Source organism: Candoia aspera, chromosome 10 (genome assembly GCF_035149785.1).
Source record: "Candoia aspera isolate rCanAsp1 chromosome 10, rCanAsp1.hap2, whole genome shotgun sequence".
NCBI lineage: Eukaryota > Metazoa > Chordata > Lepidosauria > Squamata > Boidae > Candoia > Candoia aspera.
The window spans coordinates 13,308,282-13,334,259 of record NC_086162.1 but is presented as its reverse complement, the minus strand read 5'-3'; the positions used below and the strand labels follow the sequence as shown (position 1 = coordinate 13,334,259).

General features: G+C 42.8%; 1 protein-coding gene and 1 long non-coding RNA gene across 2 annotated transcripts in view; both read left to right on the top strand.

Moving 5' to 3' along the window:
* The first annotated feature begins 167 nt into the window (after nt 1-167).
* Nucleotides 168-7,491, top strand: LOC134503482 (uncharacterized). The gene is made up of 8 exons (XR_010068552.1): nt 168-334; nt 655-687; nt 1,734-1,781; nt 4,422-4,466; nt 6,382-6,435; nt 6,526-6,566; nt 6,655-6,688; nt 7,404-7,491. It is a non-coding gene; the product is annotated as an uncharacterized LOC134503482 (long non-coding RNA).
* A 3,935-nt stretch (nt 7,492-11,426) lies between these two features.
* E2F2 (E2F transcription factor 2) overlaps nt 11,427-25,978 on the top strand; it is a 39,427-nt gene continuing 24,875 nt past the window's right edge. Inside the window, exon 1 of the mRNA XM_063312229.1 lies at nt 11,427-12,634. Within this exon, the coding sequence (XP_063168299.1) occupies nt 12,350-12,634 (285 nt within the window). The 5' untranslated portion in view covers nt 11,427-12,349. The remainder of the gene's footprint in view (nt 12,635-25,978) is intronic.

Sequence of the window (25,978 nt, the reverse complement as noted above, 5' to 3'; positions counted from 1 at the left end):
CTATTTTTTTCTTTTTTAACTATATTGAATATATTACAGGACTTGGATTACAGATATATTTTCTGCTTCAAAATGGTGGGAAGGAGTGTCATTGACTGTTATCAAAGGGAGCTTTTGTGAGTTGCAAAAGGAGATGGGGAAGTGCGCAGGACTCTGAGACTCTGCACATGCTTAGTGAGCATAAGGTCTTACCTGGTCTTGTTCACCAAACAGTATATGGAGAGCCTGAGAACTCATAGGGGTAATGATGATTATGTCCTGACATCTTGTATTCTCTGGTCTTCCTACCTTGCATCTGGACACGTCTGCAAGAAAAGCCCACTGACAAACTTTGGTAGGAGTCTTGTAGAACTGACTTTCAGACTATTTCTGCCTTCCTCCTATTGGTCTTCCTCCTGCAAAAAGCCCAATGAAGCATGGTGACCCAGCAGATTAGAAGATGTCAACTTTTTGGATGGATGGATGAATGGATTTTGGAGAGACTGAATGTAAACCTAGAACCTAGGAAATGTATAAAAGAGGTGAAATGGGAAGTAGCATCTGAGACCTAGATTCACCCATCTACCCAACCCTTCCAGAAAAGTCTCATTTGTATCTGTGTCCTTCTTCTTAGCCATTTGTCAACTTCATCTGCATTGTTTCTCCCTTCTCTAGCCAGTAGAATTTGACAAACATCAGAAGACCATGGTAAGACTTTCATGAAGAGACTCTCCCTTCAATCTTTGTGGGAAAGACCTACCATGCTTAGATCTGAGGGAAGTGTAGTCTCTCAGAATAGACACTATTCCATGGATGTTCATGATGACACAGGGATTTTTCAACTTTTTGAATTTGACTCAAACTTGAGAACACCGAGCATTGATTCACAAAGTCTTTTATGAATAAAAGGCTGTTCTTGGGCTTTGGAGAGACTCTGAGAGCCTTACCCAGGGTTTTTGATTGAGGAGGGGCCTCCTCCTCCTCCTCCTCTAGATTTATAGGCTATCTTTTTTTGAGGAGCTCAAGGTGGCTTACATAGTGCTCTCCCCTCCCATAACAACCCTGTGAAATAGGTTGAACTGAAAGAGATTGACCGGTCTAAAGTCACTCATGAGTTTCCATGGTTGAGGCTGACTAGAACCTGGGTCTCCTCGCTTCTAGTCTAACTGCATCACACTGGCTCTCAGGGACTCACATGGAGATTCTCCAGATAGGCACCTCTGCTTTACAGACATGTGCCAAAAATCATAAGACATGGATTGAAAGCATTCTCCCATATATGGTTGACAGAGGGGAAGGTGCAAAGGAGAAAACTTCTCATTTGCCTTCCTTTGCATCTGCCATCCTAATCTGGTGCCTTTTAGATGTGTTGGATGATAATTCCCATCATCCTTAGTTCTGATACAGAGGATGCCATCTTCATAAAGACATAAGCACATACTTGTACTTGAATATCCCTCCTCTTTTCTCTCCTGTTTCCTTCTACTCTCATATTTGTCTGATCTTATACAGTGCATGTAACCTGGTTAGAAAATTAATCTGTTTTACAAAGCATTATGCACAATGCATTAAACTGTAAATGAACCCAATGGCCTGGGTTTATGCAATGCGTTAACCCGCTAAAAATGTACCCAGGGTTAAAGCTAAGTATAGCATGTTGGGCTCATGCAGCTGTTAGGTTTATATCTGATCCATAACACAGCAATAGTCTTATTGTCATGCTCGATACTTTCTTGGTTTCTTTGCTTTTGTAGGTCACAGGAAGCACTTCAGGAAAGTTTCAGACTCGTCAATCAACTATGGTAAGATGATAGTAGCAATATGTCTATCTGTCTGTCCATCAATAGGCACATATCCACACACATATCCAATCTATGCCAGGGTTTCTCAGCCAGGGTTCCGTGGCACCCGAGGGTTCCGTGAGAGGTCACTAGGGGTTCCTGGGAGACCACGATTTATTTTAAAAAATATTTCAAATTTGGGCAACTTCACATTCAAGAGGTCAGTTTCATTCTTTATCTCCAGTTTCAGAACACTGTTCATGCATATATACAGGCCTACCCATGAAACAAATGCAATCATTTTTAAGGCAACCAGCTTGATTGATAACTGGCAAATAGAGGGAGAAAATGTAGAGGCAGTGAAAGACTTTGTATTTCTAGGTGCAAAGATTACTGCAGATGCTGACTACAGTCAGGAAATCAGAAGACGCTTAATCCTTGGGAGAAGAGCAATGACAAATCTCAATAAAATAGTTAAGAGCAGAGACATCACACTGACAACAAAGGTCCGCATAGTTAAAGCAATGGTGTTCCCTGTAGTAACATATGGCTGCGAGAGCTGGACCATAAGGAAGGCTGAGAGAAGGAAGATAGATGCTTTTGAACTGTGGTGTTGGAGGAAAATTCTGAGAGTGCCTTGGACTGCAAGAAGATCAAACCAGTCCATACTCCAGGAAATAAAGCCAGACTGTTCACTTGAGGGAATGATATTAAAGGCAAAACTGAAATACTTTGGCCACATAATGAGAAGACAGGACACCCTGGAGAAGATGCTGATGCTAGGGAGAGTGGAAGGCAAAAGGAAGAGGGGCCGACCAAGGGCAAGATGGATGGATGATATTCTAGAGGTGACGGACTCGTCCCTGGGGGAGCTGGGGGTGTTGACGACCGACAGGAAGCTCTGGCGTGGGCTGGTCCATGAAGTCACGAAGAGTTGGAAGCAACTGAATGAATAAACTACAAAACCAGATCATAGGAATCTCAATCTCTCTTTCTCTTTATTCTTTTCTGCTTTGGAATTCAAATAAGATAAAATATTTTCTTTTCAGGTTTTGAAATGGGAAATACTTTTTTTCTGAATTAAATTATAGGATGAATGGTGCTAATGTAGAGAGGTGGAAAGTAAGCTACTCTTAAATCTGAAGAAATATTTTTGCTCTATTTGTGATGTGCAAGTTGGTATATTCATCAGTTTCAGTCACTGCAACATTAGCCAAGACCTCTGTTAATAAGATTAATTAACATAACAGGAAGCTCTGGCGTGGGCTAGTCCATGAAGTCACGAAGAGTTGGAAGCGACTGAACGAATAAACGACAACTAGTTTTATTTATTTGTTTGTTTATAAATTTATTCACCGCCCATCTCCACCTCATGGGGGACTCTGGGCGGTTTACAATGAGATGCAGTTAAAATTTAAAACCATTTCAATACAACAATACAATAAAATAAAAATATAATAAAATCTAAGTGGCAAAAGATTTTAGTCATAATAATGTTTCAACTTCTGGCCTCTCTTTGAGCCTGAATGTGCAGGGGTTCCCCGAGGCCTGAAAAATCTTTCAAGGGTTCCTCCAGGGTCAAAAGGTTGAGAAAGACTGATCTATATTCTCCAAATTACTTAATGCCACTTGGCTCCTCTTACTCATGTTTGAGGGAGGGTTTTGAAATTGGCAGAGGTTTTAATGTATCTTAGTTGAGGTGCAACTGTCCAAGATAAGAAACAACAACAACAACAACAAAAACAAAAAGATGGTGGAATACTAGGAAAACCATTGGCTGAAAAAGAGAAAGAGGAGGAGGAGGAGGAGCTTATATACATTTGCACACATAAGGTATATATAACTGTTACAGCAGGTGGCAGTACCTAGTAGAATTTGGCTAATCTCAGAAAGGCTAAGCAGAGTCCAACCTGCTCAATACCTGGATGGGAGACAACTTACAAATTAGGAATACCATGGAGTACTTCATCCAATTTTTTGCTGAAGTCAAGATCTTAAAGTTGCCAAGGTTGAGAAACACTGGTCTACAGCATTTCCACAATTTATTAAGGAAGTTATTCAACCAAAAAAAGAGAAATAACAGATAGTATTAGCCTGGCACAATATGTTTTCGAAAAATCCATGCTGATTTTTGGAAATTACCACACTGACCATTACCCAACACTTGCCTGGATTCCATGCCTATTCTACTGCTAAATCCATTTTTTAAAAAAAGAGCAAGAGAGAGAGAGAGAGAGAGAGAGGGAGGGAAGGATCCTGAGAGAATAAAATAACATTGCCCACTCCATAGGCTCTGTTGCTTTTAGGTTTTGTGGTTTTGAGGCATACTTTGGTGTGTAACAGAGAGGAAGCCAGATTGTTCATGACAAGCTTGCTCCTTCATTCCATATGCTTGTGCCATGTTTGAAGAAGAGTAGGCACAAGCACAAGGCATTTGGCATTGCCTTTCTGCTTAGGAGTGGTGGGATCTGTGGATATGGCGATCTCCAGGGAGGGGGTTTTGGCCACAATCCCCACTCTCTCTTCCATACTGAGTATAGGGAGTGGGGAGAGGTGTTTATAAAGGGCTCCTCTAACACAATTAGGATGTAACAGGTATCCTTCACCAACTCAGTTTCCTTACTCACCATTTTTTCTCTGTCTTTCTCCTTTGTCTGTTAGCTTGGAGGAACTGTTAACCAAGATACCAGACCTCAGTCAAGTGAGGTAAGACTATATGGGAGGAGTAAAGAAGTTTAAAAAAAAAAAATCTGGGGACCCACTTTTTTTCAAACCTTCTAAGGATTACAGAACATCCTCCAGCAATGCAGAGAAGTCCCCAGATGTAAGGCTACATTTGTGGCTGTGTAGAGGCAGGTGTTTGTTGGTGATTTTTGCCATTTTGAAAGTGATCCCTAAAATAATGCATCCATATTCATCTTTAAAAATTGGCCATTAAATTTCAGCACTGTGATCTCTGTGTTGCCTGGGAGATACTGGGGGCGGTGGGCCTAAGAATCAGGTGTGGGCCACAAGTTGCCCATACTTCTTCCAGACACAGAACAGAAAACATTGTGTTTGCTCAGAGGCTGCATTTTCTTTACTATTATTCTTTTTGGGGGCTTAAGGGAGTGAAGAATGAGTTACAACGATATTATAGGTGGATGTGAAACTAGCATTTTCAAACACATACACACACCCATTTTTTGGGAGGCCTAAGGGAGAGTTTTATTTTTAAATATGCATTCACCTGGTTAACACATTTGCATCCATTGATTTCCCACTGAAAATGGGCCTGGATTAGTGCTGCTTATTTTCACTCTTTTGTCGTTCATTTATTTGGTGGTATCTTCAATGACCTAACAGTGATTAGTTATCCAAACACCCTTCTTTAGTCCATGCTTATGAATGACCGTTGTGAGTCCCTACTGTGCCACTTCAGATTATGGGTCAGCACTCATGGGTGGCTGTTTAACGAGTTAGACTAAGCCTAGGAGGATCCAAGTTCAAGTCCTCAGCCATGGAAGCTCTTAGGGTGATTTTAGGTCAGTTACTACCTCTGAGCTCAAGCCTACCTCACAGAATTGTTGCTGGGGGCGGGGAGAATGGAAGAGGGAGTTCCATGTCTTCTAGTCCAATCTCCTGCCCATGGCAGGAATCCTCAGACAAATGGCTGTCCAACCTTTGAAAAATTCCAGTGTGATGGAGTACCCACAACTCTAGGAGGCAGGCTGTTCCATTGCTTAATAGCTGTCATGGTCAGGAAATTCCTCCTTATTTCAAGTTAGGATCTCTCTTGGTAAAGCTTCCAACTGTTGGTCATTGGAGAAGGAGAATACTTGCTTCTAGCAGCAAATTCAATTTCCTGGAAAGCAGGCTTGGCTACCTGCATGGAGGCTGAATTGTTTCCCCGGTGGTAAACAAACTAAGGCTTGTTCTACTAGAACGTGTTATGGTCCAGTTCCTGTCCAACTCTGCTGGCTGTAGAAAGGCCATGTACGGCATGACAGAGTACCCACCATGCTACACTAATTCTGGTCAGTGGGATGCTTACTTTTGGTTATGTAACTGTCAAGCAGAATTAAATAGCTTGGTTCTTGTGCCACAGAAAACTCACAGTGGAAGTTTGAAATTACATGCTATGCCTAGATCAGAACCATCACTTGATTTTTATTTTCTTCTTTTCTGTCATTCTTTAGACTGAAAGCCTTACGGAGCATGGCAAAAAGCATAGGCTGAGTGTGGTAAGACTCTAGAACTGGCCTTGGCAACCCTTGGCCCATGTGTTGTCTGTAGCATAAGGTACATATTGCATCCTTTCAAAGAGGGCCAATTTTTCCATTGGGGGGCATAGCTGATGAGCAAACTGGGTACCACAAGCCCCTGCAAAGCTTAAAGAACTGATTTTACCCTCTCACCCATCTGAAAAATACAAGAAAGGATTCAACTTTTCAGCCATGTCCGTATGAGTGATGTCAGAAAATCCATGCCTATGTCCTCTGCACTCTCAGGTCAGGCCAAAAGTCATCATGCAGCCACCAAGCTGAGTATCTACTCACCCTTGTAGGAAATACATTAATCTTATTCCAAATCGGAATTGGCCACACATTTCTACTCTCTCTGTTCTTTCTCCGCCCTCTAGCCTACCGGCTCTAGTGACCCTACAGATCAAAGCCAGAGGCACCGAGACAACATGGTAAGATGTTAGAAGTGTGCTGCACAGACTCTTTATATTATTTAAAATCCTATTTCCCACTTAGGTTGTACTTTCTTATTTCTTCCCCAGTTTGGAGGTAGCACAGACAAGAATCATCACAAGAGAAATCAGTAAGTCCCTGGAACTTTATATGAAATATGATTTCGTTCAAAATCAGAATGGCCAAATCATTTATCTTTTCTGTTTTCTTCCCCCCAGATAGCAGGCAATCCAGCAGCATTGGGCAACCAAGGTAAAGCTTTTAGATTTAAATGTTTTATATTTAGTTGTGTATATCGGTGTGTGTCTGCATATATGTATATAGTATGTATACACGTTGACAGAGTATCACTAAAGATCCTCACAATCCAGACATCTTTGCGTAAAGATCAAAGTCCTGCCAGTTGCATTTGTCCATGCATGAAGCTTGCTTAATTTTAATCTTGGCTGGGTTCTGTGGCTTATGGTGTTATTTTAACCCAGCCCTTCTAGTTAAGTTTATGATTCAATTCCTTGTGCAAACACCAAAATGAGGTAAGTCAGTAAATAGATTAAGTATATGGTGCAAATGGGGTCAGCGTTTATCTCTTAAGATCAGCAAACAATTTAGGAAAGGTTCTCAGATTATATTCCAATTCATTGGCATCAGTTTACATGTGCTATTAAAGGCATCTTTCAATCACATCATTTGAGATTTTCACTCTTCTTTAATTAGCTGGCATCCAGATCTAGTGAAAGAAGCTTAAATTACTTCAAAATAGGATTACTCAAAAATGAGTATCCAAATTAGATGGAGTTTTCTCTGGAGAGTTCAAATCGTGGGCAAGTTGATATTAGGAAATATATTTCTGCAGCTATTTAGAAGTTAGGTCATTTAGATGAAATAGATTAAATGTATTAGCCTGTGAGATCCACTTAGACTCTTAAAAGCTTTTGAACTAATGTAATTTATTTCTTACTACCTACAGTATCCTGGAAAAGCTGGAGTTTAAGAAGAGACACATCTGTAACAAAGACCTCAATTTATTGTATTATTTCAATTTTATTTTATTGCTTTGCTTTATCTGACTAACCTGCAAATTGCCATAATAGCTAAAGATTTTGGATGATACATTTATTATAAAAACAGAACAATAAAACAGCAGGAAAAATTCCATAAAAAGTATCAAATAAGGACAGCAACAACATTTTATGAACATAAGGGATAAACATAACTAGATGCTCTTAAGCTATCAATTCACTTGGGGGTTTTAAAAAAAATAATAAGCAATCTTCAAAGGCATCAAAGAAAAAGATGTTCTTTGCCTCTCACTGAAAAGTGGGGGAAGCAGGAGCAGGGGGACAGGGTGACCTCTTAAAGAATTTGAGGGCCATCATGGAAGAAGACCAATAACCATAAGCGCACTGGAAGTCTATGTAGGGATACACAGAGTAATTAAGGGATTCCATGTCTGAAGCACTTCATTGGCTAAATTATAATTTTCTGAGGCTGAAATCTGTATTTGGCTTTGACATGGTGTGCTGGATGCCATATTCCAAAAAGAAGGGAGTGAGGTCAGGGCAAAACTAAAATTGGATTTAGTTCGATTTACTTGTAATTATTATTCCAGATAGAGAGACAGTTTGGTGTAGTGGTTAAGGCACCAGGCTAGAAACTGGGAGATGGTGAGTTCTAGTCCCACCTTAGGCACACAGCCAGCTGGTTGGCCCTGGGCCAGTCACTTTCTCTCAGCCATAGGAAGAAAGCAATGGCAAACCACTTCTGAAAATCTTGCCAAGAAAACTCCAGGGACTAGTCCAGGCAGTCTCCAATAATTGGGCACAATTGATAGATAAAAAAATTATTCCACATCATACAATTTCTCTCCGATCATGCTTTTAATTATTTTTCCATTCCCTCACTTTAAAATGACATTTTGGTAACAGGTTTTGGCAGTCACAGGAAGCTGTGCCCAAGCCCTTTGGAGGCCATGGGTACTGAGGATCTTAGATTAACACACACACACACACACACACTTGAGTTCAAACCAGCACTTTAGCTGGATGAACACATTTCATTAAGCTAGGCCTGTCATCCCTGGGGTACAAGTCTCAGGACAAAACTCCTTTCTCTTTGGGTGTAGTGATTCGCTGAATTTTTGTAGCCCAGACCCAGTGCTCTTACAAAGCCATATGGAACCTTCTTTGGTTTTGGCTTATGATCAGTTGTGGCTTATTCATGATGCTGTGGTTAAGAATGGTTAAAGCTTGGCTTGCTACAATGTGTAAATTCATCCTGTATGGGTACAGCTGAGAGCCTATGAGGATAGGGGATAAAAATATAAACATACCCTTTTCTGTCTTGACCAGAATAGGAAAAGCAGCAGATCCTGCAGCTTCTGATGCAAATATTCTAATCTATATACAACCAGCAGAGGGCGGCATTGTCATTTTAGCCTGTGATGTTTGTCAAGTTCCTTTAGATCAGTGTTTCTCAAACTTGGCAACTTTAAGATGTGTGGACTTCAACTCCCAGAATTCCCCAGCCAGCACCATTTTTTGGACCAGGGAGAGGAGTCAAATCTGGCTACATAATGCTTGGAGGATTGGTGCTTAGGGCTGTTGCAAAGCATCCCTTTGAAGTGCTTTGCAAAACATGCGCACAATACACACAGGTGTCTGCAGCTCGTGGTTAAAAAAGTCAAGATGGCAGCCATAATGGTGCAGTCAAAGCTGTGCCTATTTTTTTTGTGTCAAATGTGCACTGTGGACTCCTGCATGCACTGTTTCTAAAAGTGGTCACCTTGTTTTGATCTGCATGGCACCATGCCCAGGAACCTTTTCCAATTAAGGAACTGCTGGATGAAGTCTATCAGTAGAAGTGCATCCTTGCCCTAGGGAGAGAATTAATTTCCTCCATGGCACAAAATGCCTTTAATGCTATTCCACATCATCCAGAGGTGTACCAATTCATCCAAATCCCCACCCTTATTGTAGGATAAGGTAGTAGAATGAATGGTCCTAACGTGGGCTGCAGGAGTCACCTGAGAAGGGCTCCAAGGGCATTAGAGAAGTTCATGGAGAAAAAAATTGAGCTCAGGAGCTAAAATGTGGTCTGTATCATCTCCAGGTTTTTGACTCATCTTGAACTGGGTTTACGCATTTGCACTAAGCCATAATGTGGTTTAAAGTTGGCATAGTATATGAATCCAGACACTGTGGCTTGCGAATGATTTACAGTGTAATAGTTGTGCAAACCAAACATGGATTATTCAAGCTAGAGTTAAAATATTATAACTATTTATAACAGTGTTTATAAAATATTATAAACACTGACCCAGAGTTAGCTGGGTCAGTGTTTTATACACTCGTCTATAGAGGCCCTTTAGCAGCAGAAGGAACAAACCCTGATGAATCTGTGCTGTTCTTAAGCAGATTCCCTTCAGATGCTGAATGTGTCAGTATGGGTGAGCCCATCTCAAGGTCGATTTCAATGTTGTGAATGTTCTGGGCAGCTATTTCCTTGCAATTGATTTTTTTAAAAATGGGTTGTTTTATCCTGTTTTTATTTGTTGTTAGCCTCCCAGGGTCATGTATTTGAGAAAGGCGGCCATGTACATAAAATAAATGAATTTCAACATCATCCATCAGCGCTCTTCCCCTTGCAAAGATGATCAATAGAGCTCCCCTTTTCAAGCACTTGCAATGATAAAGGGGGATTTTGGCAGAGTATATGGAGAGGCAAGACTGTATTCAGACAACACACTTAATAGTGAAAGTAGTGGCATTAGCACAGTGTACTTTTAACTCTGGTGTATCCTTTCTATCTTAAATCTATGTGGTCCCTAGGAATCAGAAATGACTCCATGGCACATCATCCATCCTTTCTGACTTACCATGTTCTCTAAATGGTTAATTCAGTAACCAGGATAAATGTGTTGTGTGAACACAGCCAAATGGACAGTTGGAGAGTTGTCTCCTCAGCCTCCACTGAATACACACCACCCAAAAGGTACAGCAAATAATAGCAACTATTTGCAATTTTGAGAGCCAGTTTGATGTAGTAGTTAACACACCAGGCTAGAAACCGGGAGATGGTGAGTTCTAGTCCTGCCTTGGGCACAAAGCCAGCTGAGTGGCCTTGGGCCAGTCCCTCTCTCAGCCCTAGGAAGGAGGGAATGACAAACCACTTCTGAAAAACCTTGCCAAGAAAACTGCAGTGACTTGTCCAGGCAGTCTCGGAGAATCAGACACGGTTGAACGGATTTAAAAAAAAAAATGCAATTTTGCATATAACTGGGTCCAGCAATTCAACTGGGTCGAGAGACGATAAGCAATATTTTTGCTTTAGGCTGAAACCCACCGTATCCTTAAACAGATCGCCGAAGGGCCGAGTAAGTGCATTCACACTAGGCTGCGTTGTTTCTAGCCTACGTCTGGTTGGTTTTCTGCATTTTAGCATGCTGTGTGAATGCAGTCAAGCATTGCCCCCGCCAGCTCCTTCTTTGTTCCAAGGCCCTAGGATGACCAAAGGCGCAGCTTGCGCCGTTCGCAAGAAGCGACAAACCCCCGCGCCCCCCGGGACATGGACTCCCGCCGCCGGAGCCGCCCGCTGCCACCCCACGCCATCTCCTTAACCGGGTCACCGCCCGAAGGAACCACCAGCGCCAGGCTCCTCTGCTTCCCCCGCCGGCTGCTTTAAGCGACAGAGCAGAAAGGCGTGCGAGGAAGGCCAACCCAGGGTCAGTATTTGCCTGGCTCCGCCCACGCCCCCTGAAGGGCGGGGGGCGACGAAGGCGGAGGCCCATTGGAGCCTCGTGCGGCGCCGGGGCCACGCTGCGCTTCCCCTTTAAGAGCCGAACCTCCGGTCTCGCTCCTCGCTGTACAAAATGTATCAAATCCGGTGGGCGGGGACGCGCTGGTGTTGCGCGGGCCAATGAGCGCGCGAGCTTTTCCGCGGGAGATCCGAATTTCGCGGCACGTAGTTTGGCGCTTAAAAAAAAAAAGCGAGTGAAGGAGGAACGGAAAGAGAAAGGGCTGGGCAGCCATCGGGTTCTTTCTTGCTCCAATCCAGATCCATCCTTGCTCCCGGCGGCTTTGGCAGCGCCCGGAAAACTTGCAGCAGCCCAGCCGGGAGCCCCACGGAGCATTGCAAGTTGGAGGAACTCCATGAAAGGCTCCAGCAGGGCCCCAAGCGGATTCAGGGCCCGGGCTGGATGCTCGATCCCCGCCTGGTCGGTTCTTCCAAAGCCTTGCAGCCCCGCGATCTAGGCACTCGGAGCGGAGATCGGAGGGCAGGGCTCGCCGGAGCGAAACCTCCAGCCCCCCGTGCCCCGTCCCCGGGCATTTTGCAAAAGGCCCCCGGAGCTTTTGTTTTCCATCCGACGGCTGCATTTCCCGCCCCCGCGTCCCCCAGCCACAAAAGCTTCGACAGAGGTGCGGGTGGCGGGCAGAGGCAGGGAATGCGCCTGGCCGGGTTGCAACTTTGCAGCCGAACTCCCGGGAAAGTCCCCTCTGGAAAGGCCAAGCGCAAACCTCGGGGTGCTTTCCGTTTTGGGGTTTCCGCGCCCAACGTGCGCGCTTAGAAACGGCGGGCGGGGAAGGGGGGGCCGAGGGAATAACGAGTGACCCGATGGCTCGCTCTTTCAAGCAAAAAGAGCCTTTGGAGACGCGCGTGGAGGAGAAGACCCGGGCTGTGTGAAGGAACCCTCCCACGCTGTAACCTCGCGGCGTTTTCGCTTGGGACTTCTTTTTCCTCTTTTTTTCGCCCCCCGCTCTGAAAAGTACCGGAGGAGCCGATCCTCGGTAGGCCCCCAATGGCAGTTTTAAATGGCTAGGAGGACTTTTCCCACCGAACCTCTCCAGGCCGGTCCCGAGCCGCGTTGCTGGAGTTGCAAGATCTTCCTGCTTGTTCTTGGCCTCTTGCAGGAAGGCCATGCTGAGAGTTCCCAAAGCAGGGCCTTCCGCCCCCAGCCGAGGGGCGCCTTCCCTCGTCCCCCCCCAGTCACAAAAGAAAAGCATGTCTGTCGGCAGCTCTGCGGAGCTGGTGGTCGCCGGCCTCGCAGGGCCTCCGGTGCGAGCTCTCCCCGCAGCCTATTTCGCTCAGGTGTACCCCCAAACTGCGGTGGTCGCTCCGTTCCCTCGAGGCAGTTGCCTTTATGCCACCCCCCATGGACCTGAGATCAAAACCATGCGATCGGCCTCCACGGGAAAACTGCCGGTAATTTCTCTTTTTTCCCTTTTTTCCTGCCTCTCTGTTGGTAACTGTCACTAATTCTTCCTCTGGGGGATTGAGTATGGGGGAGCCGGTGGTGGCCAGTCTTCGCTGTACTTACAGGGCCAGATCCAGAAACAGTGGCCTGGTTCACACAAGGCACTAAGCCACAATGTACTTTATTTGGTTTGGGGTAAATGTGTGGGGTCACCCCATCCCATTGTAGTTTGTTCTCAAACCACCAGCAAGCCATTGCTTGGCATAATGCTTCAACCTAGTCAACCATCAGGTTGACAGAATCTGCTGAGCCTCCACCGAGCTGGCTTGTTTCTGGCTCATTGTTCCAGGAACCCAACCATAACAGCTTATAAAACCCTAGTTTATGGTTAGCCTTTTGGGTGAAGCCAGCCAGTGGGGGTTATTCACCCAACCATGGCTTAAGATGCTGGGTGAAGACCACTGATGTGTCCTCCTGCAGTTAAGTGCCTTATCCAAATAGTTTGAGAGTCTTGGACCACCTTGTGGAAATCTGGGTTGGGGGCGAACCAGTTGTCCTTTGCGAGTTCATGCTGGTGGGGGGAGAGAAGAGGGACATAGGGAAGTGTCCGATACTGAATGCTGAAAGATGTGATTCTCAGGACTGTCTCAACTTTCCTTGGTCTTTGCTTCCCCTTTTTGTTACTGCAGGAATTTGTAATTCAGCCTTAGCTATAAAAACCACATTTGAAAGACCAGGGAAGGAAGCTTATTTCTAAATACAAAGGAGAAGAATTTTAAGCCCACAGTGCCATCCACTAGAGGCCATATGAAGAAATGGATCCACCCTTTACCTGTGGATCTATTTACATTTCTGACTATCCGAGCTTTTCCTCCTCCCCTTCCATCCTCCAAACATCTTTTGTCTTTCTGGGATCCTAATGTGCACGAGTCAAAAGCCACACCTAGGCCTATACCTAGTCTAGCAGATGAGGGTGACATTTGTTGAAATGGCATTATGGGATGGCGAGGGTGTTCCAGAATGCAGGAACCTTGAGCTTGGTTTGATGAAAGAAGAACGAAAGACAAAGAACAGGTAGTTTTCAGTCTTGGCTATGATTCTCTAGTTTACCAAACATCTAAACTAGGCTTCTCCCCACTTCATTAAGAATTAAGGAGGCTGCTAACACCCTAAAAATCATTGGGCAAGTGGCAAGGACTGCCTGGTCTCAGGATGAACTGTCCTCAGCCTGGATTTGCCAAGGACAAAGGACAGGTCACCCTGACATTCCCACTATATTTTGGAATGAAGCTATATTGGGACCTCAGAAGAACATCAAAATGGAAGGCAGTTCACATAGTGAACCAGAACAGGGTCTTGAGGCATGCTGGAGGAGGCCAAGGTCTGGGTGGACTATCTTCTGCTTTTCTGCAATGACCATCCAGATGTTCTAAGAAAGCTAACAAGTAAGATATAATGACAGTTGCTTTCTAATGAATTCCCAGCTTATTTTTAGGAGCGTAGTACTGCTGATTGTGGAGGTATAGAGTCATTATAAGATCCTGGATGGCATTATTCCAGAAAATGGATGGTGGAAACTTTTTATTTAAAATAGGGATGAAGAAAACATGGCTTTTCACATGCTGTTGTATTTCAGCTTCCATCATATTTGGCTATTAGCCATGTTGGCTGAGGATTGTAGAGGTTCAAGTCCATCCATAGCTGGCAGGACACCAGGTTCTCACAGTTTCTTTGAAAGTAAAGATGCTTTATCTTCAGAAGAATGTAATTTATGGGTTTCTACCTAAGTTGTTGATCTGAAAGACTTGACCTGGGAGAAACCCAATGTAAAACAGTAACTCATGGAGCAGAATGTCAGGCAGCCTCCTTGGAAGCAGGTAGTTTAATCAACTCTAGGGTTACATCTTGTATTAAGCAATAATGCTGTTGGCTTGATTTTGGCCTCCCAGCCTACTGTGATTTATTCAAGAATCTTATTCATCAACATTTGAATGCCACCTAGTCTCATGATTCTTGTGAAAGCATGGCTTGGCGTAGTGTGTGAACCCAGTGACAAACTGGGTTTATTGTGCTGTGCAACAAACCATGGCTTACAAACCATAGTGACTGAGTTTACCGAACATATTAAGCTACACATCCAAGAACTGAACTATTCTAAGCCAAATGTAATTAAGTCACTTATCTTAGCGTGTTGTGTGAACTAGGTAGAGCTAATGTGTTGGCTGCCGGAAAAGATGCACGGTCTCTCTGAATGGGGACTTCAGCCTTATTGCAGGTTTAACAACCAGATGAACTTTTCTCTTGCTACACTCTTAGGTGCTTATGTGCTGTGGCACATGATCCAGCCACTGCTGTTTCGTTTTGGCAGCCTGTTTTAATATGCTGTTTGGAGAGAGGGGCTGAGAAATACCTGCATTTTGCAGCTGCAAGTTGCTTCTGGATTAAGAATAGCTACCCAGTGAGAATAGCTGGCTCAAAGGTTCTAGGAGGGACCATACCTAGTGGCAAAGCAGAGACCCTGCTTGCAGAAAGGTCTTGGGTTTAATCCTTGGCAACTGCAATAGAAGGGACGCGGTGGCGCTGCAGGTTAAACTGCTGAGCTGCTGAGCTTGCCGATCGGAAGGTCGGCGGTTCGAATCCGCATGGCGGGGTGAGCTCCCGTTGCTAGTCCCAGCTCCTGCCAACCTAGCAGTTCGAAAACATGCCAATGTGAGTAGATTAACCGCTTCGGCGGGCAGGTAACGGCGTTCCGTGTAGTCATGCCGGCCACCTGACCACGGAAGTGTCTACGGACAAACGCCGGCTCTTCGGCTTTGAAACGGAGATGAGCACCGCCCCCTAGAGTCGGACACGACTGGACTTAATGTCAAGGGAAACCTTTACCTTTACCTTTAACTCCAATAGAGCTGGGAAGGATCTTATCTAAAATGCCAGAACTGCTGTTAATGGCTAAGTTCCTGTGCGACACTAAGCCATGGTTTGACTAGGCAACGATTGAGATTATAGAATACACTAAACCCTAAACTGTGGTTTGTAAACCAAAATGATTAATTAAACCAATTAATTAAACCAAAACCAAACAAATCACATGATGGATTTTCATGATGTGTGTTTATGGTGTTTAGAAATAACTATGCTTTAGCTGCATTTTTTTTCTTCCTTTTCAGTAACTCTAGTTTCTCACAATTGCATTCACAACTGTGCTAAGCCATGATGTGGGTTCTTTTGTGATGTGCAAATGGGGATTGGTATAGTCATTTAAGAGGAAAAACACAGTTTGAATGACACTTTGTCATTGGTGTACTAATTATAATTGGCATATAGAGTGATGCTCAATTGGGAAGTGTGGTTTGTGATTTCCTGGCATTATCTGGTGCCCTCCCAAACCTATAACCAAGGTATTGGTTAAACAGTACAAGAAAAGAAACCAGGGATTAAACAAGCCATTATTTCTTTACTCATCTGAAAATTTAACTCTGGTTGTTTAAGAAACAGTGGATCAATGTGAGGTGAGAACCCAATTACTAGCCTGGTTTGGATATAACTGTAAGCCATAATGTGACTCAGGGGTGTTTGCAGGGAATATTTGGAATAAAGCTATATGCTATCCCAGTTTCTTCATTAAACAATCTATAAGCATAATGAACCAGAAATTCAAGGAGGAGAGACTAGTCTAAATGTACATATACAGATTAAAAAAAAAGTAACTTCCTTTTCACTAGCATGCCAATCATATTCCCTGTTCTTAACTATTGGTGATGTGCCATCAAGCCAGTGTCAACTCTCAGGGACCACACAGACCACATTCTCCAGGTTGATCAGGCCACAACCTGGCTCTTCAGGTTCCCCCAGTGATGCATTTATTTAAGCTGTAGTTAAGTCTATCCACCTCGCTGCTGGTCATCCTCTTCTTCTCTTTCCTTCCACCTTTCCCAGAATTATGGACTTCTCATGGGAGCTACAGTAGTTCTTTGCATAATGTGTCCAAAATAAAATAATTTGACCCTAATCATTTATGAACTGAGTGAGACTCTGGACTGATTTGTTCTATGCTCCACTTGTTTGTTTTCTGGTCTACCCATGGTATTCTCAAGAGCCTTCAAACCAAAGTTCAAAAGAGTCAGTATTCTTTCTATCCTGCTTCTTCGAAGTCCAACTTTCACTTTCATAGAATGTCACAGGATAAACCATTATCTGCACTTATCAAGGCTTTTGTTGCTGCCCTATCAAGTGCTAAACTGTGGGGTGACTTGACTGCTTGTTCCTTTACTGTTGGCAGTCAGTCCTAGAAGGCAAAATCTCCCCATCATTTCAGTATCTCCAATGTCAGATTCTAAAGTTGGTTGGTGTACCTTTCAGTACACCTTCTTTCCATTTAATTGTCCCAATTTTTCACTGTGTTCCTTGACTTTCATTACTAGAGCTTGCTGATCCTTTGCATTATCAGCTATCAGTGTAATGTCATCAGCGTAGCACAGGTTATTGATGGTTCTTCCTCCAGTTTTAAAACCACACTCATCTTCTTCCAATCTCGCCTCCTTCAGTATATATTCAGCATCTGGGTTGAACAAATAAGGACAGAGCATACAACCGTGTCTCACTCTTGCCAACCTGGAGCCGGTCTGTTTCACCATGTTCTGCCTGGACTGTGGCTTCCTGGACTGTGTATAGGTTTCGCATGAGGACCATGATGTGTTCTGGCATTCCCATTTTCTAAAGATGATGTGCAGCTTGTCATGGTCAAGGGCTTTCTATAGTCAGGGAAGCACACTTTCACTTCTTTTTGGTAGTCTTTGGCTTCCCAGCATCCATCAGCAACGTCTCTTGTTCCTTGGCCTTTTCCAAACTCAGTCTGAACATCTAGTATTTTCCCTTTCCATGTAGGGCTCTAATTGGCATTATCCTGAGCATTATGTTATTAGCATGTGCAATTAAGGATATTGTGTGATAGTGTGCAAACTTTGTTATGTCACTTTCTTTTAGCATTGGTATGTAGACAAACCTCTTCCAATCTATTAGGCCTTGTGTCATTCTTCATATTTGCCAGCATAGTTTGGTTAGAATCTTTACTGGTTTTTCAATGGCTTGCTGTATTTCTGTAGAGGTTCCATCAGTTTCTGTAGCTTTCAGTTCGGTAATCATCAGAATGTTGATCTAACTTCATCTTCTGATAATTAGTGTTTCTCAACCTTGGCAACTTGAAGATGTGTGGACTTCAACTCCCAGAATTCCCCAGCCTGCTGGGAGTTGAGGTCCACACACCTTAAAGTTGCCAAGGTTCAGAAACACTGTTCTAAGGTATCTTGGATGTTGACATGTCTACTGTACAGAATTTCAGTATGCTCCTTCAATCTTTGATCTTTTTTTGAATCAATGTTGTCCACTGGCATCCTTGAGCATACCAGGTTGGAACCTCCTTTTGAGTTGAAAAAGGGTTTTCGAAGACTTTTCTTGTTTTTCTGTGTCTGTTTCCATCTTCAGTGTCCGTACAGATATTGTTGTAATGCTGTTTCTTGTCTCTTCTAACAGCTTTCTGAAATTCCTTCCTAAGATCTTGGTCTTTCATAGCTTTGTTTTCTCTTCTCAAAAATGTCCACCATCTGTTCTGACTTCCAGTTTGCTTTCTTCTGTTTCTTGGTCTTAGTATCTTTTCACAATCATCCTTAACAACTTCCTTGATTTCATTCCACAGTTCCTTTGGTTCCTTGTGAGTGAAGTTTAAGATTTCAAAGAGATCCCTAGTATTCTTGAAAATGGTGGATGTATGCTCAAGATTTTATTGTGGAAACTGCTCAGTTTTGTTTTTCCACTTGAGCTTGGAAGTTGTACATGAGTGGTTTGTGATCTGTTCCATCTGTTCCCTCACACAGCTATAACTGAGCTCTTCTACTTCCTGGTACCAATAATATAGTTTATTTTACTTCTGTGAGCTCCATCTGGTGACGTCCATATAAATATGTGTCATTTTGATTGTTCGAAGGCTATGTTAGCAATAAATAGATCATTGGCAAGCACTGATAACGTATTTTATTTATTGATTTATCCAATTTGTCCCCGCCTATCTCCTCCCTTTCCGGGGACTCTGGGCGGTTTACAGTAATCAATTAAAACAACAATCATACAATGAATAAAATACACAATATAAAATTACAGTAATAAGTAATATAAATAAGACTAAAAAGTAACTTGTTCTCCTGTTCCATTTCTGTTGCCCAGCACACGGTCCAACTAGGTATGGTATGCAGTATGAAGTGATGCTTTTGTCACAGACACTAAACTAATCATCTGCCTCCAGCTTCTCAACTGCTGCTGCCCAATATAGGTGCCTGCTTTCTTTAGGTGGACAGCTAGCTTGACCGTCACAGTTTTGGTGACCCTACCGGACGGTATATTCTTGGTGTATACTCCTGATGTTCTTCACTCATCCCTTCCTGGAATAGTCCTAGTCACGACGAAGCAGCATAGTAGGACTTGCGGGGGATACTTAGCTATAAGCAGCCCTTTGGTGGTGGTGGTGGTTTTTAAGTTCTCTCATCAAGAACACAGGAAGCAATAAAATTCCATTTTTCCCAGGCTTGCATTTTGAATCTATTGGACTCCAGTATCCATTATTCCAGCTTCTGGTCCAGCACATCTGGGAAAGATGCATGACAGAGTTGTTGCTAAGATAGCCATCAGATAATGCATATCAAATTCTCTGTACCAAAGAAACTTATGCGTGCATGAAATATTAGCTAATTATTAGATGCAGGGCTGGGCTGTTGAGGTGGTTTGTTATGTGAGACAGATGAGCTGGAGAGTGTGGTAGACCAAGATCTTTGGGGCCAAAACTCTCTTAGTATGATACTAAGGAGCTAGGGCAGCACTGTAACATTGCTCAAGGAATCACATTACCTGTGTGATCAGGTAGAGTGTTGACTCCCTTACCTTGCTTATTGCTGGCCCCTGTGAAAAATACTAGTGTTGTTCCTCTTCTAAGCCTGGTAATCAGTTGCATAATGGTCATCTGGTAATTGAAGGCTGGGGGCGTTTCCAGCTGTTACTCTTTTGCCATAGAGGTTTCAGAATGGGTTCACACAGTCTGGGAAAACATAACAGAACTTGCTGGGTTTTGGTTTAGAATGGTGTGGGAATCTGGCCAGTTATGGTTTATGAAACAAACAGTCAAATAAGCCATGGTTTTGCGTCCTATATGAGTTAACTCTCATTTCAAGCATTAAAATTCCTAGGCTGAATCAGAGATGATGAGTTGCAGTAGAAGCAATCCAAAGTCTTGTGGCAATTTAAGAGTAGAGATAATAGTAACATTGGTCTTGGTTGTGATCTTTCAGCCCTACCCTTTTTTTTTCTCAGTCCCCTATATTATAACTACATCTAGACTTCCTTACAGGTTGGAGTATTGGGTATGTTTCCATTCTAGCTCCTGGCTGAGAACCTGTAATCCTACAGATGTTCCTGAATTGCAGCTCCTAGCTTCTGTCACAGTTGGCCCCACTGGCTGGGGGCTGCTGGAAAAAATAGTTCAGTGGCAGGTAAAGGAGAACAGGTTCTTCTCCCTGATCCTGATGTTGACTGAAGATGATGGGAAATGCAGCTCCGTGCATCTGGAAGGCCCCAGATTGGGAAAAGTCAATATAGATGATACTGAGCTTAGGATCTGACTTTGTACAGGAGTGTTTCTGATGGAGCGTCTCTAAATAAGTTCTGCAACTGTCACAGGAGGCCTCTGTAGAACATCTGCTGAGTGCTTTGGCCAGTGGGCTTAATTGGCAGGGAAGCCTGGATCATCTTTCCCACCACCCACTTCCTCCCTCCCACCTAGAAATCACTCCATGTCCTGCTAAAGCCTCAGGCCGCCTCAGGCAGAATCAGTTCTCAGCTTCTGTTTCTTCCCTGTGAAGATTTGATGACTCCCAACAGGTGTGAACTTTGGATTGGGTGCCTTCCTGTCAGTGTACACATAACTCTCACTTTTCCTCTGGTTTCTCTTTCTGTTCCTGAAATTCCTGATCTGGCCAAGCAGCTCTGTGTGGGCCTAATGTGGATTTCATGCCATCTTCTGCCAACTGGGTAGCTTTTCTCTTTTCTCAATCAGGGTTCTGTGGCACCGCAGGGGTCCGCGAGAGGACACTAGGGGTACCCTGGGAGATCACGATTTATTTAAAAAATTATTTCAAATTCAGACAACTTCAGATTAAAGAGCTAAGTTTCATTCTTTATTTTTATTTAAGAACACTGTTAGTGCACATCTACAGGCCTACCCATGAAACAAATATAATAATTTTGTAACTTCTGGCCTCTATTTGAGCCTGAATGTGCAAGGGTACCCCGAGGCCTGAAAAGTATTTCAAGGGTTCCTCCAGGGTCAAAAGGTTGAGAAAGGCTGGGTTAGTGTCATAAATTGCCCTTTGAGAAGTTTTCCAGGTCCAACAGGGTGATGGAACTATCTGAGATTATCTGCCTGAGCCTCATGCCCTCAGACATTGGAACTATGATTCTGGAAACTCTTAGCCAGAATAGTAGGTCAGCAACTGGAATTCTATCACCGGGTTTGCACAATCACATGGACTCTAAATGTAGTTTGTTTATGGCTTGACACATTATGTGAACCCAGCCAGGCATTGTGGTTAATAGTTGTTTTTGAACCTGCGGGCCTACGACTACAGCTCCCATGGCTGTTAACTGGGAGTTCTGGAAGTTGTAGTTCCAGGGTACAAAATTGGGGAAAGCTGGCTTAAGAAGGAAGACAATGGTTTGGGAAAGGTTGATCTTCTCTTCTAACACTCAAGCTCCATCTGAACAGCATAGCTCATTCTCTCTCATGCACGCTCCCTACACACATAGACATTTAGATGTTCCCCCATTATCTCAACCAAAAGCGCTGATTGGGTTGGCTTCACTCCTTTTGCATTTGTGGAGCCCCCTTTTTGGAGGATAAACTCATTCCTTGCATGTTCCATGATGGCTTACGTTGGTCTATTATATTAGAATGAAGCCTTATTTTTGGTGGGATTTCTGTTGTAGCCATATGGAAATTTTGTTCAGCTGTAGTATTATGGCTTGACGTTTGCATTTTGGTTAATCCTTGGCTATGCCTGCACGTAATACTGCAATTCTGGCTTTGTGTTTAACTTCTTGTTTGATGGTCGTTGGTGATCAGTAACTCCACACAAGAATATAAGAGATTCGTTGGAGGAGCAACAGTTTTACTAGCTTTTTGGTGTAAGTGGATGTTTTGTATTAAAGTCTAGGTTTGGATAATAACTTATTTCAATGTTATCTGGGTTGCTTATTTGCTTATGGCACATCTGGTCTTCTCAAGCCAAATGTGACTCTGTTCTACCTTGAAACCAGGAGTGGGCATACTTCAGGATCCTTTGATCTATTTTGTTTTTTATTACAATCCCTGAAGCCACCAATTACAGCTTGTGGCAAAAGATATTCACTTAGAATGAAATGGATTCTGGCTTCCGGTGGGAAATGGCAGACTGAGCGGCTGTGCCCGCGGGTTTAGCGGGTGGAGCTGACAATGCGGTAACATTTTTCAGGCTCAGGCAGATTTTCCTGAAGCCCAGAAACATTCTCCAGATCAAGGAGAATACCTGGAATCACCCCATCTGTCCTCCGGATGGATGCTTGCAGCCACAAGATTGCAAACAGCGTTTCGCATTCGGCTGGTAAGAGCCAGTGGGGACGCAGGGATGTCATCACTTTCCAAGCTGCGTTGTAGCCTTAAAGGGACGCTGAGACCGGCCACCCCATTTCTAAATCACCAAATTTTTTTTTTTTAATTTTTTTTTTTTAAGTATATGTACCCTAAGAGAGACTTTCTACAGCAAGGAGAAGCTGGCTCTCTTGGTGCTTATCGTTATTTTTGGGATTACTTCTTAAAAAAAATTGTTTTAAGTTTGGGATTTCGTTCTCCTTCCAAATATAAAGGAGGATTGGGAGTAAACAATTGTCTACCTGTTATTATTTTTGTATTAAATATGAAGATATTAGAACTTTCCTACACCTTGAATCAGCTGATTTGAACCTTCAGCTTTCTCTTTTCACTTTCCCGTGGGAACTGTCTGCTTATCTTACTTTTGCTTGCATAAATACATTTTGGAACTTTTTCATATCCACGAATTTCGCTGGTTAAGCTCCTAGGGGGTGCCATAATCTACTGTGTGAGACATGGAGGATTTTAAACAGATTTTTTCTGACTTCCACCAAGATTTTAAACAGATTTCTTCTGACTTTTACCAAGCTTTTATGCAAGATATTCAGGACATCGTGGAAAATATGAGATTTAAAATGTGCCATCGGGTTGGGGATGTAGTGAATGAAATTGAATTCAACAGCGATAGAAATGTTTCTTCTAAGAGTGAGATTGGGATTTTTATTGAGATGCTGGTTGAAGATCGGATAGTGGGCTTGGAGAAATTCAAGGGAGAGAGAGAGAAAGATCTGCAAGCTGTAAGTGAAATTGACTTTCTGGTGGAATGCCATGAAAAGAAGCTGGAATTTTTGAGGGGGGCAGTTGGGCTGTTTGATTCTTTTGAGAGAAAATCTCTGCACATTGTGGGGATCAAAGCGAATATTTGTAGCTCAGGGTTGAACTGTGGAGTCCTTGGTGTTTCACACTGAAGTTGTTGCCTAGTCTGGCAATGAAACGTCTGCAAGAAAACAACAAGGTTCAGAGAGCACCAAGGACTCCACTTGTGGGGATATGTAACTGCTCTGGTTTATTTTGAAGTGGGATAAGGGTTGAAGAATGTCTTGTTTGCTTTAAGGGTTTGATTGATGTCATTTGCTTTTAAAGATTTGGATTAAGATTATTAAGGTTAAAAATGTGTTTATTTGGATGGTTTTAAGGATTTGATTTAAGGTTACTGTTTTGAATTTTTTGTTTTTTGGGTTTATTAAGATTAAGATTATTAAAACTGTTGTATTATCAAGTATAATAGCAGACAATCTGTGTGCTTTTTAATTTGATTCTTATTTTAGTGGACAGAAATATATAGAATATTGGTAGGAAGGGAATAATTAAAATGTTATCTTTTTAGGATGTTTAGGAGGTTTATATGATTTTTTTAAATTTTAATATAAGAGGGAGGAGTAACTGTACTTAGTGATTTTTATTATGTGCCAAAGTGGAATGATTTATAGAAATAATGTTGTTTTGGTTTAATATAGAGTAAGAGATGGATTATGGAAATGTTTGTATATCCTTGCTGTTTAAAGTCGGAAGCCACTTCTTTTTGTAAATTTGAAAAAAAAAAATTCTCTTGTGTTTTTGCACCTTTTTATTTCTTTTTTTCCTTTGTAGTTTTTTTTTTTTTGTAGTTTTCACTCTTGAAACTTAATAAAATTTATTATAAAAAAATGAAGATTCTGAACACAGGAGTTTGACCTTAAGAACCAAACTGAACACTGTTCTTTCACATAAAATTCAACTTCAGCTTGATTATGTGCCATCATGTCAGTGATAACTTGTAGCAATCACATAGGTGGGTCTTCTCCAGAATGATCTGTCCGCATCATGGCCTTCAGGTCTCCCAGTGGTACACCCATTGCCGCTGTAATTAGATCCATCCATGTTGCCGTTTGTTGTCCTCTGCTATTTCTTCCACCTTACCCACCATGATGGACTTCTCAAGGAGCTGTGTCTTCATATAACATGCACACAATATGATTGCTTAAGCCTGGTCATTTGTGCCATGAGTGAGAACTCTGGATTGATCTGTTCTGTGATCCCTTTGTTTGCTTTCTTGGCTATCCATGATCTTTCTCAGGCATCTTCTCCAATACCAAAATTCAGATGCATCCATACTCTTCCTATCCTGCTTCTTCAAAGCCTACCTTTTGCTTTCATAGAGGGTCACAGAGAAAACCATTGCCTGTGTGATTCTTTTCTTTGTAGGTATAGATACATCACAGGATCTGAATATCTTTTCCAAAGCCTTTTTTGCTGCCCCCCAAGTGCTAGTCTGTGGGGTATTTCTTAACAGCTGCTTTCTTTACTGTTGATAGTCTATGCTAAAAGGCAGAAGTTCTTGAGCCGACAGGAAGGGCCTGGCCCAAAATTCCCTGGATGGAGGACTAGAACTTGGGCCTCCCCGGTTCTAGTTCACCATCTTAACCACTATCCCACAGTGGCTGTAACTGAGAAAGTATGTGCTCTAAGATAAAGTCCGTACGTTCTGGCTTGTCTAAGTAGCCAGGTGGCATTTATAATTGCCATAGGCTCATTTCTGCTGAATGGTTGTCCATGCCAGGAATCATGACATTGTGAAATATGTCTTAGCCATTCCTCCATGTTTTCCTATATATGACAGGGCATGTGGGGGAATTGAGCCATTGCCACTGGCAACTGGCGATTGGGTTTGTAAGACCTTGGAAGTAGGTAAGGCATAATTGAGGTGCTGCATCAAAATATTTTAAAGAGGGAGATGCTGAACCATTCATGAATGGGCCCTTCTTCATGAATATACTCTTTGCCTGAACTAGAAATCCTCATAATCAATGTTATGGCTTCTGAGAGTTTAGCATTGCCCACAACACTTTCAAATGCTTCTTTGTGGCTACCAGAACTAGAAATGTATTTTTAAAAAAGAAGGAAGTGAAATAAATAAATAAATGTTAAGAAAGGGACTATCATGTGAAGCCAAACTCTGCATCAGTTATTACCATTTGTGCTTTTGGGGAGAATTGCAGAATGCCACGCTGTGTGCTTGACGCAACCTGATGAGATGTGGTGCTTGCGTAGCTTATCTGGCATTTCCCCAAAGTTGCCTTGTTCTTGGAAACACCAAAAAAGAATTTAAAAAGAAAAAGATGAAATGTACAGAAACAAAAGCACTTTCCTAAAGTGGGCTTGCTGGAAGCTAGTCAAGAGCAAGAGAATTTGGAGTGATGGAGATGGAACAGCCAGATGGACTTGGGCAGGTCATCTCCTGATATCGATCTGATTTCTTTCATTCCGAAGGTCAGCTTCAGATCTTCAATCAGTAGCCAAGGGCCATTCCTTAGCACAAACCTGAGTGCCCTTTTCACCAGTGTTGCTAGCTTAACATTTCCTCCCTCAGTTTATATGCAGGGGGAGCAATCAGCAGGAACATTAGCTATTGCTTTCTATTCATGTCTCCATCCTTTCTGTCTGGATAACAGGGGAGATTGTGCTCGGCTGCAAAACAAGTGAGTCATTGCAGAGAGGTGCAGAGAAGCCCACCGAGAGCATCTTGCCTGGAAACTGATAGTCTCTCCAAGCCCTGGAGTCAGCACTGCTTTCTGCTTTATTTTCCTTTTGTTGTGAAGCCAGAGAATTGAACGTAGGCTCTCCCATGTTGGACTTTTGGTCCAGTTTC